This window comes from Spea bombifrons, chromosome 8 (genome assembly GCF_027358695.1).
Source record: "Spea bombifrons isolate aSpeBom1 chromosome 8, aSpeBom1.2.pri, whole genome shotgun sequence".
Classification (NCBI taxonomy): domain Eukaryota; kingdom Metazoa; phylum Chordata; class Amphibia; order Anura; family Pelobatidae; genus Spea; species Spea bombifrons.
Genome location: NC_071094.1, coordinates 46,995,021 through 47,006,186, shown reverse-complemented (window position 1 = coordinate 47,006,186; position 11,166 = coordinate 46,995,021). Strand labels below are relative to the sequence as shown.

General features: G+C 42.5%; 1 protein-coding gene across 1 annotated transcript; it reads left to right on the top strand.

The window, feature by feature from the left end:
• The first annotated feature begins 1,018 nt into the window (after positions 1-1,018).
• Positions 1,019-6,249, top strand: LOC128502729 (cytochrome c oxidase subunit 7A2, mitochondrial-like). Its single transcript, XM_053472623.1, has 4 exons — positions 1,019-1,160; positions 1,891-1,980; positions 2,519-2,603; positions 6,126-6,249. The coding sequence occupies exons 1-4, from the start codon at positions 1,146-1,148 to the stop codon at positions 6,182-6,184; spliced, it is 249 nt and encodes an 82-aa protein (XP_053328598.1). The 5' UTR covers positions 1,019-1,145; the 3' UTR covers positions 6,185-6,249.
• The last annotated feature ends 4,917 nt before the right edge of the window (positions 6,250-11,166 follow it).

Genomic DNA, 11,166 nt, shown 5'->3' with positions numbered 1-11,166 from the left:
GGTCAGGTCACCGGAGAATGGCAGCTTCAGGTGTCACCAGGACTGGCTTTTAAGTGTTCAGGCTACCTGTGCAATCCCCCTGAGTCCTTCTGTCCCCTCCATCACAGTGACGCATCTCTCTGTTCCTCCACAGTGTATTTTCAGGTATAATGTAAATAAATAACCCAAGGAAACACAGCATTGGAGGTACAGATCCACTGAAAATCACACGCAGACGCAGTATTCAAGGTAAAGCTCAGAAAAACGTTTGCACTGCAGGCTGTATGTGTGATATGCTGCCACCATGTGGACAAAAAGCAGGACCGACTGAGCGCGATATCAATCAGTAAATATAAAATTATAGAGGAAATTCTCATTGCTGCACAAGGGCTTTAATATTAATCCACCAGGGCCTATGTGTTTTATTTAATGTTATAAACACATTAGATGTGCAAGCTAAAATACCCAAACACTTAATAACCTAACCCTATAAATAACCTATAGGTATTCCAAGATGGCGCACCGCAACAGGAAGTTATAGGATGACTGACAGAAACTGGGTGTTACAAGATGGCGGGTCGTAACTAGGTGTTCCAAGATGGTTGACGGCAACAGGGTGTTCCAATATGGCGGGTCGCAATTAGGTGTTCCAAGATGGCGGGTCGCAGGACATTGCTGCTCATTAAATGTCACAAAAGCCATCCTAGATAGAGATTACCCTAAATCTACACCCTGTGCAGCAGCGCTTTAAAAACTGGGTGCAATCACAGAGTATGTCCACACGAGGGCGCTTTTATAGGCTACGAAATGACAACGCCATAGCAGCTTTACTGATAAAACGGATTCCTAATCACTGTTGGTATTTAAAACCATAGAATTCAAAGAGGGTGTACTTTTTTCACACAACTGTATTATTTCACACTGCTATTATCTAAATCTACACTGTTTGGTGTTGCACTACTCTCTCTTTCTCTCCTTATTCTGCACACCCCCCCCCTTACCCCCCTTCACTTGCTGTGCCTCTTAGCTGGTATCAGTTTTCTGGTTGTCACATGGAGAGCCTTGGCTCAATCTGATTTCCTAAATGAGGAAGCTGAATAGGTCATCTGCAGTGTCCTTGTCAGAAGTGAAGCAGTAAGGACAAGGGGAGCCGACAAATCAGCAATATGAGAAATTATCTGGTAAAGAGTGCTAACTGCAGAACATCCCTCCCTTGTATTGATCACTAACACGGACTGCAGAGCTTTGCTTCCATATATTGCTCCCTAACATGCACCTCAGAGCTTTACGTCTATATACTGCTCCCTACCACGCACTGCAGAGCTTTATTTTTTTATACTGCTCTCTAACACGCACTGCAGAGAATTGCCCCCTTACCCTGCTCCAGTGCATGGACCAGACAGTATCAGTCCTTTAATAACGCGTTGAAACCCATCACAATAGAATTTAAACACCCATGGCATACATGGCTCTTCAATCTAAGATGAGACCAACGACTTAGTAAGATTTGCGTCTTTACAGCAGAAAAAACAGATAGACTTCACAGGCCGGAGGGGGCCGATCTGCCAACCATGTCCTGCTATTTCTATACACATTATTGAGGTTTTTAAGCGTGTAGAAGCCTATGATACCATCATACCCAGCTCCTAGAAAAAGGTTGGCATCAGAGGAGGGTAGAAGGGCATCGTAGTGGCATCAGGCAGTAGTGGTTTTACCGTATATGCAGCCAGTTAGGGCTCCCGTTGGTCTTAAGTCCTCCTCCTCACAGAATGTGAGAGGAGGATGCACAGGATCCTCTTAAATATATACCACTATAATACCAAAATGAAAATATTGTTTTCATAAATGATGTGTTTGTGTATAATTCATGGTACTAGATAGTGCCTCCATTTATTTTTGTCTGCACTATAGATCCTTGGGCATCGTCTTTCTAAGGGCTTCGCCACCTCCAGCCAGACTCGTATCCAGAACAAAGTTCTTGAAAAACAAAAGATATTCCAGGTTAGCCCTTTATTTTAGAAAATGCAAATATTGCTTTCAGATAATTCAACTTCTTTATGTATTTCTTGCATTAGCTGTGTACAATTTCTGATCTGTAACAATATGAAATGTGCCTTTCTCATTTCACCCACTACTTGACATCCTAGTCATATGGATATAATTTTAAGGTCAACCTAAATGTGTATCAAAACAGCACAGTGAAAGTGATGAAGTCCGAATGTAACTATTGCAAATTTGTATTATTTTGTTTTTTTAACTTAATGAATAACAGAGGTGTCTGACTGGTAGCTCATCAGCCAACATGGAGCCCAGTTTACAAGTTGTTCAGTTTTCTGCAAAAACCTGTGGCTGGCTGAACATTCTGGGAGTTGCAATGCCTCAGCTAAAAAGCAATTCTAAGTGATGTGACATGGAAGGTGCTAGACGTAGCTGGCTTCCTCCAGACATCAGTGAAGGATATTTCTGTGCCTCGCTTGTAGCTTTCTTAGTGCTTTGGAGTTTATTCTTTAACTGACATGTCTGATGTTTGCAATCACAGGCAGACAATGATTTGCCGATTCACACCAAGGGAGGGATGGCAGATGTGATATTGTTTCGTCTCACAATGGCAATCAGCATTGCAGGTATGTAGAGCTAATATATAAAAGGGAGTTTGCGCAATAACAACACAGACAATTGTTATATATAAAACACACACAACAGGGCAGTTATATCTTTCAGAGTTCTCCTAAAAGGGAATGATCGAAACTCGCACAACATTTTTGATACCAGGGCAAGGGCTTTTATAAATGCTATCTTTGCCCAGCCAGCAAAACAACAAATGCAAAAATGGTTTTAAAAAAGTAGAATCTTTCCAGTAAAATACATTTTGGGAATGTACTCAGTTATCGATATATTAACTTGTTACATGTTGGAATGTCCATGTAAAATGCAGTAGATTCCGAGGACTAATATTAAAAGGGGTATGAAGCACACAGTGTATCTGCACACTTTAAAACTCATCATAGGTGTGATCCAGGACGAAATGTGAGATTTGATTTGTTTAATTTTATTTAAATTACCTCGATATGTATAGAGAGGAGAATGGACACCAATGCAATATAGGAGGGACGTTCGAAAAGTGTCCGCATTTTTTTTATCTCTATTTATTGCAAAACAAATAACATAAAACACAAATTACATCACTTTTCTACATAGTCACCTTATTTGGGATGCAATTTTCCCAACGTCGTACCAACTTTTGCCCAGAAGACGGTCAAGATCAACTTTCCTGCCGACGGCTGCATCTTAAACCTTGTGCTACAATAGATGATGGATGCTTTCACTGCATACTCTGCCGCTTGCTTTCAGGTTTGTTAAGGTGAACCCACATTTTCTGCAGAAAATCATCACCTTCTTCACTATAACGGGCCATGTGTCTGGAACAAACGTCTAAGAGCTTGCGCTTATGCTCCTCTGTCAGCTGCTTAGGCACCCACCTAGCACACACTTTACTGAACTTAACTGAACCTGTCATGAATCAGGGCATCGGCAGATCCAACACTCACACTCAGCTTTCCTGCAACCTCTTTGACTGTTATTCTTCTGTTTTCACGAATCAGTTCCAGGGTTCTTTCTTCATTCCTTGTGGTCGTGGCTCTAGTTGGACTTCCGGGGCATTCTGCAGCCACCACACCAGCACAGCCAATTCTGAACTTTTCAATCCACTCATAGACGACTCTACAAGAGAGAACTTTATCCCCATACTGAGCTCCCATGCCACGATGAATTTGTGCTCCCGGCGCACCTTCTACGGCGTATGATTGGTGCAATTTATAAGTTTCACAGCCATCTTCACCCCAGGGTGAAAACTCTAAACGGCAAGGGCAGCCTGCTTGCCACACAGAACTAGTGACTAAGACATGAGCAATCACTACTACTTCAATGAAAATATAAAAGTGAGGGAACTTTTCAAATGTCCCTCGTATTATATTTCATTTTATCTTTTTAATATATAAATTAATAATTGAAGTGCAATATAGTAAAGAGTTACAGACATGTGTCAGAGCAGCATGTCTTTAGTCTTGTCTTGCTACTGTTCCCACTTCGCTGTAATCCATTCCTGGATTTCCTTATGCTCTGTGCTTCTGATTCCTTGATTCCAGTTCTGCTCTTTGCTTCAGCTCTATTCCCTTTATAAGGTGCGCCCCACCTATGTGTTCTGTTTGTCGCAGTCTGCAGGTATGTCTCTCTGATATGTGTTTAGATTCCATGTTTAGTTTGTTAAGTGTTTAGTGTTTAGCGTTTAGCGTTAGGACCCACCGTACTTTGGCGTAGTGGTGGGCTAAGCATACTATGGCCATAAGATGTGACTAAATCTCCGATTGTTATCATATAGTTCTAGACTAGTCCTGTATGTATTGTGTGTAATACAGTTGTAACTGTGTTCTACAAGAATGAAAAAATATAAAAACAGGGTACTTAGCTTTTTAACCCTCTATTCATTCCTCGGAACACATATGTGGTAGCTTCCCCAAGGACTCTTCCTTCAAAAAGCCCCTTATAACAGGTATATGGATAAAACAGAACAAATTCTGGGGATACAGCTTTAAAAATACTCTGTAAAGAGAATAAAAACCACAAATGGTGCAATAACGTTTAAAAGGTTTAAAACAGCCCCCACTAGTTGTGCCACACTCACAAGATTGTAGTAGGAACTGCGCCTTAAAGATAGCCTGTATCTTAGGAATCCTGAAGATTTACTGGAACTTTTTAAAACCACCTCAAAGTTTTAAAAACCGGTCATCTGCTGGATACAAACGGATGGTAGGCAGGCAGGGTATCTTCCAAAAGTTCTTTATTTAAAATAGCCCATTAAAAATGCTTAATGTTTTAAGAAACTAAGTCCAACGCGTTTCGTCATATATATATATATATATATATGACGAAACGCGTTGGACTTAGTTTCTTAAAACATTAAGCATTTTTAATGGGCTATTTTAAATAAAGAACTTTTGGAAGATACCCTGCCTGCCTACCATCCGTTTGTATCCAGCAGATGACCGGTTTTTAAAACTTTGAGGTGGTTTTAAAAAGTTCCAGTAAATCTTCAGGATTCCTAAGATACAGGCTATCTTTAAGGCGCAGTTCCTACTACAATCTTGTGAGTGTGGCACAACTAGTGGGGGCTGTTTTAAACCTTTTAAACGTTATTGCACCATTTGTGGTTTTTATTCTCTTTACAGAGTATTTTTAAAGCTGTATCCCCAGAATTTGTTCTGTTTTATCCATGTATTGTGTGTAGCCTGTCCCTGTAACCTGTATTCCTCATTCTGCAACCTGCTTCTGTTCTTAGCTCTGAGATATCTTTATATCCTGTTATCTGTACTGCATACCTCCCGCTGCTATTTCAGGGTCCTGATATACGGCCACACAATCCTGATGGCCCAACACACAGGGAAGTGTGGTTACTCTGCACTGTTTCTGTGTCTCCACTCTTGCACGGTGACTCCTGCAATACCATCATCGGCCGCTCTGGGTCATTACCTGACAACATGAGACTTTTGTCCATCTAAATATGTGATAACTTGTATTAAGCGTTGTTACACTTTCTATAGATACATGTACAGTTATTCTTGACTATTTTGAGCAGCCAAAGGTTTATACATGATACACAAAAGGCAAGAAGAGGAGGCAGAGACCAGCTACCCCTGATGATACCCTTTGATATAGTGAAACGTGTAGCATGGAAACTCTCGCAAGATAAGAGAGTCACTGGAGTAGGAAAGGAGATAGAGAATTTGTCCCTTTTATTCAATCGTATTTTGGACTCCCAGTCCTGTGATCAAGCACACAGCCAACCCTGGCACTCGATTTGCTACAGAAACGGAGAGATCTAAAACCTGGATCCACTTGTCCTGCTCATTGGGACATCCTAGCGTTCGATGCACCCAGGACATTGGCTGTGACCTGGAATACAATCTGATTGTAGACATTGTAACATCTCAATCAGATTCAGGGCTCCAGAAAAAATGTTATGCAGGCAGAAAAGTCCCAGGTTAAAGTGTAAAAGTTGGTAATCCTAATGCACTCTATGTATGTGTTTCATGTAACATGCGCTTCTCTTTATAAGACATTTAGATAATGTCCTTATTGTTGTATTTCAGGAACTTCCCTTTCCCTGTTTGAGCTGTTCAAAGCATCCAGGCCTAAGCAGAATAAATGAGTCTATATTGTGATCCGGATCAAACTGAGAGCATGGGGAGGAATAAAAGCAACTAAACCTTGAAAGGACTGTGTCTGTGATTGGACAGTTCAGAACATAATACACAAAAAAACAACATGGAGGATGAAACTGACTTTTGGGTCTAGAACACTCAACTACTAAAAACAGATTAGCCTTGTCCTTGCAGTTCTAACACTGGGTGCCAAAAAGCTAGGGGTGGGCAGCACTGAACCTCTAGGTCAAGGCACAGCTAACACTGGGCAGCAGTAAAGAAGAAATATGTTCTGTTCCTTCCTAATAATGGGTAATTAAGCGATAAATGGTAAGCACAGGAAGAAAGTTTGAGTTATATTAAAATTGAGTAATTATTAATCTATCACCAAGCTGTAAGTATTTGAGAAGCAACGAGGAGTAAGATAAGCTGAACTAAGTATTAAAGGGGAGTTAGGGTGAGCAATAACAAGCATTAGAGTCAAGTCCGCTATACCAAGTATTAGAGGAACACAGACAGGGCCAGACTGGGAATTAAAACCAGCCCTGGAAATAATTAAATACAAGCCCCATAATTCAAGGTGCCATTTTTGGGCACACTGCACATGTCAGGTTCTGGCTCCAATATTTTTTGTTCAGAACAAGGACAAAACCTGCATTTTAAAGTATATTTGAAAAACACATTAGTCTTAATAAGATACAAATGAAAATATATAGTTCCTAATATCACTGTAGCCCATGCAATAGGCTGGAATCAACTGGGGGAGCACCAGTTAACTTAGTATTATGCAAAAAATATGAGTATGAAATAAACCATTTTCAAATGTATTTAAATAAACTACTAAAAACAGGGTTATTTAAAACAGAAAACATACTTTCACCGTAGGTAATAAACTGCAAATAAACTTGTAAACAGATGAGAGGGGTGTACGTGGGATTTGCATTATCAGAGAAAGTGAATGTGTGTATGTATATATTTGTTAGTATATATTGTGGCTATGTGTATATAAGTGTATGGTTTTAGATTGTGTGTGCATGTATGTTTAGGTATACGTTCTGTGTGTGTATGTAGAAGTGTGTGTGGCTCTGTGTGTATGCGTGTATAATTATATCTGTAAGTTGTAAGAGTGTGTGTTTGCAAGTGTGTGTAAATTGCTAGTGGCTATGTGTATACGTATGTATGTGTATACGTATGTGTGTTTAAGATGTTAGAGTGACTCTATGTATGTGTTAGTGTCGAGTTCCCCCTGACCATCATCACACCCACAACATCCTAATTCATTCCAATACTCAATTATCCCCAACCACCATATTCATATTCCTCCCTAACATAATTTCCATGCCCTACAGTTATCGCCCCTTATTGTAACACAATCCTCACCCTCCATCTTCATGCTCCCTAACATAACTCATCATCCTTTATTTCCACATCATCTTAATACCCCTCCATTAGCATGCCTCCCTTCATATTCATACACCATTCAAGAATAATTTTTATTAAGTAATACAATTAAACACAGGGGACACTGTATAATATAGCAGATGTAAATTACAGAGGTAGTGGATGTACCGTATATTACAGGGGGCAGTGTGTGATATACCGTATATTACAGGGGGCAGTGTGTGATATACCGTATATAGCAGATGTATATTACAGGGGCAGTGTATGATATATATATATATATATATATATATATATATATATATATATTGGATGTATATTACAGGGGGCAGTGTGTGATATACCGTATATTACAGGGGGCAGTGTGTGATATACCGTATATAGCAGATGTATATTACAGGGGCAGTGTATGATATATATATATATATATATATATATATATATTGGATGTATATTACAGGGTCAGTGTGTGATATATATAGTGGATGTATATTATAGGGGGCAGTCTGTGATATATACAGCAGATGTATAATACAGGGGCAGTGTGTGATATATATAGCGGATGTATATTACAGGGGCAGTGTGTGATATACCGTATATAGCAGATGTATATTACAGGGGCAGTGTATGATATATATAGTGGATGTATATTACAGGGGGTAGTGTGTGATATATATAGTGGATGTATATTACAGGGTCAGTGTGTCATATATAGTGGATGTATATTACAGGGTCAGTGTGTGATATATATATATATATAGTGGATGTATATTACAGGGTCAGTGTGTGATATATATAGTGGATGTATATTACGGGGGTAGTGTGTGATATATATATATATATATAGTGGATGTATATTACAGGGGCAGTGTGTGATATATATATAGTGGATGTATATTACGGGGGTAGTGTGTGATATATATATATATATATATATATATATATTGTCACGGAGCTGGCTAGTCCGACCGACTACCTCCGTTGTCTTGTGCTCCCTTAGCCTGGAACAACACACTTTCCCCGGTTCCCCAGTCACTTGCCGAAACTCAGTGTAGGGTAAAACCAAATGAAGACTGATTTATTTTGGACACACAGAGCTGGATATATCCAGCAAAACACACATTAACATAAAACAAGATATCGGGACACAAACCGCCCCTTAATCTGCCTCCCAGAGACAACAGGGGCAGTAACGAGATTAACATTAACAATACAATGGGGGGGGGGACTGATTTATACAACATTAAACAAAGAATGGTGGTCACTCCCTGGTGGCAGACCCTGGCTGTCTGCTGGAGATAATCCCCTCAGCCAGTGATGAGATGATACTGCTGGGGGTAGCCACAGAAGCCTTTACAAACCCAGGGCCCATAGTCAATATGGAGGAGGCTGGCAGTCAGGCCTCTCCAGTGGTCCCAGTGATGGATGCTTCCGTCACAATTCTCCCCCCTTCGAATTGGACTGACACAGGATGAGACCCCAAACGGGTTGACTCCGTAGTCAGTCAGTTTATTTGGCCCATCAATGCCCTCCCAAACTTGGTGCTCCTGCTGCTGCTGGGGAGATGGGCCGGCTGCGCCATCTCCCGGGTACCGCTGGGGAGTGATGCCTCCTGCATCCCCTCCCTGGGGCTCCTGCTGACGTTGAGGAGGGAGGTCAGGTTTATCCAGTCCCGGAATTAGGTTCTGCCGCTGGGGAGATGGACCGGGTGTTCCACCTCCCTGCTTCTGCTGGGGAGGCGGGTCGGCCGCTGTATCTCCCTGAATTCCTGCAGCTTTGGTAGGTGCTGGGCAGAGGCCAGCGATGCTCTGTCCTGTTGCCAGCGCTTCAGTTAGGGCATCTTCTGGGTCGGCCTGCCGCTGGGGAGGGAGGACCGGTTCCTCCGCTCCCAGACATGTGAGATGCCGCTGGGGAGAAGGGCCGGCTGCCACATCTCCCTGGATCCCTGTAGCCATTGCAGGTGTGGGGCAGAAGCCAGCAGTGCTCTGCCCTGTTGCCAGCTCTTCAGCTGGGGCTAAGGGATCTGGGCAGACTGCCCAACATTCTGAGGACCCAAGTGTGGAGACCGCAGTGTTATCCACCCCTCTTGGGTTAACATCCTCAGATGTAAAATCAATTAGATCCACAATCTCTGGATCCGGTTGTGGTGTAAAGTCACATAGCTCTGGTATCGGATCTGGATTAGCTGCCCAGTATCCCTCTGACTCAGGGGTCGAGCCCGCAGTCCCATCCACCCCGCCTGAGTCAACATCCTCAGATGACCACTCAATAACATCCACAAAATCCCTGGACACTGGGGCATTCTGTTGAACGCGGTCGAACAGTTTTTTATAAGCCTTCTCCAGTTCCCACTCCTGTGTAATTAAAAAGTCTAAATCACCTTTAAGTCCTAGTGCATCTGGGAGGTCCCACTCCCTGAAATCCCGGATGTCCTCAATCCGCAACTCCGCTGTACTTCCGAAGTCCGGATCCTCCTGAAGACTATCCCATAATAATCCTGGGCCACCAAAGTCATAGCCCTCTGGAGAACATTCTTTCACAGTTCCCCAATATGCTTGTTCTGTATACCACTGCAGAGCCCTATAGTGATCTTCCAGCTCTACCTCCTGTTGGACCAGCTTGTCCAATTCGGATACCCATTGCTCCTGGGGTTGCTGTCCCAGGAATGACATCCGTAGTTCCCGCTGGCCTCTAATCTTTTGTTGAGAGCTTGGAAGACACTGACCCCGGTGTATAACAGCCCTCTGCCATAGTGACCGTCGAACCAGTTGCCTCAGATTCTGGTATTGTTCTGTAGGCAGGGCAGTGGTGTAGCATGAGAGGATGACCCGCAGCAGCCCCTGGAATTCTGATACCACATCCATGTCCTCGTCAAGGCGACCGAAGTCTGACGTCCTGTCGGTTAATCCCGGTAGAAAGTAAGTGTCCCTCAGACTAAGAAGCAATCCCGCCGCTTGCCACCAATGTCACGGAGCTGGCTAGTCCGACCGACTACCTGCGCTGTCTTGTGCTCCCTTAGCCTGGAACAACACACTTTCCCCGATTCCCCAGTCACTCGCCGAGACTCAGTGTAGGGTAAAACCAAATGAAGACTGATTTATTTTGGACACACAGAGCTGGAAATACCCAGCAAAACACACATTAACATAAAACAAGATATTGGGACACAAACGCTCCCTTAATCTGCCTCCCAGAGACAACAGGGGCAATAACGGGATTAACATTAACAATACAATGGGGGGGGCTGATTTATACAACATTAAACAAAGAATGGTGGTCACTCCCTGGTGGCAGATCCTGGCTGTCTGCTGGAGATAATCCCCTCAGCCAGTGATGAGATGATACTGCTGGGGGTAGCCACAGAAGCCTTTACAAACCCAGGGCCCATCGTCAATAGGGAGGAGGCTGGCAGTCAGGCCTCTCCAGTGGTCCCAGTGATGGAGGCTTCCGTCACATATATATATATCGGATGTAAATTACAGGGGCAGTGTGTGATATATATATATATATATATATATTCCAAAAATAGTTGCCGGCACTCATGGGACTTGGTTTCAATAAATCTCTCAAAGCTCTGTGTTACAAGTCA

Bases quoted from the DNA above. Each gene is read 5' to 3' on its own strand.
- LOC128502729 (XM_053472623.1), top strand. The intron at 1,981-2,518 runs GTTAGCCCTTTA...TTGCAATCACAG, and splicing joins AAAAACAAAAGATATTCCAG to GCAGACAATGATTTGCCGAT. The intron at 2,604-6,125 runs GTATGTAGAGCT...GTTGTATTTCAG, and splicing joins AATGGCAATCAGCATTGCAG to GAACTTCCCTTTCCCTGTTT.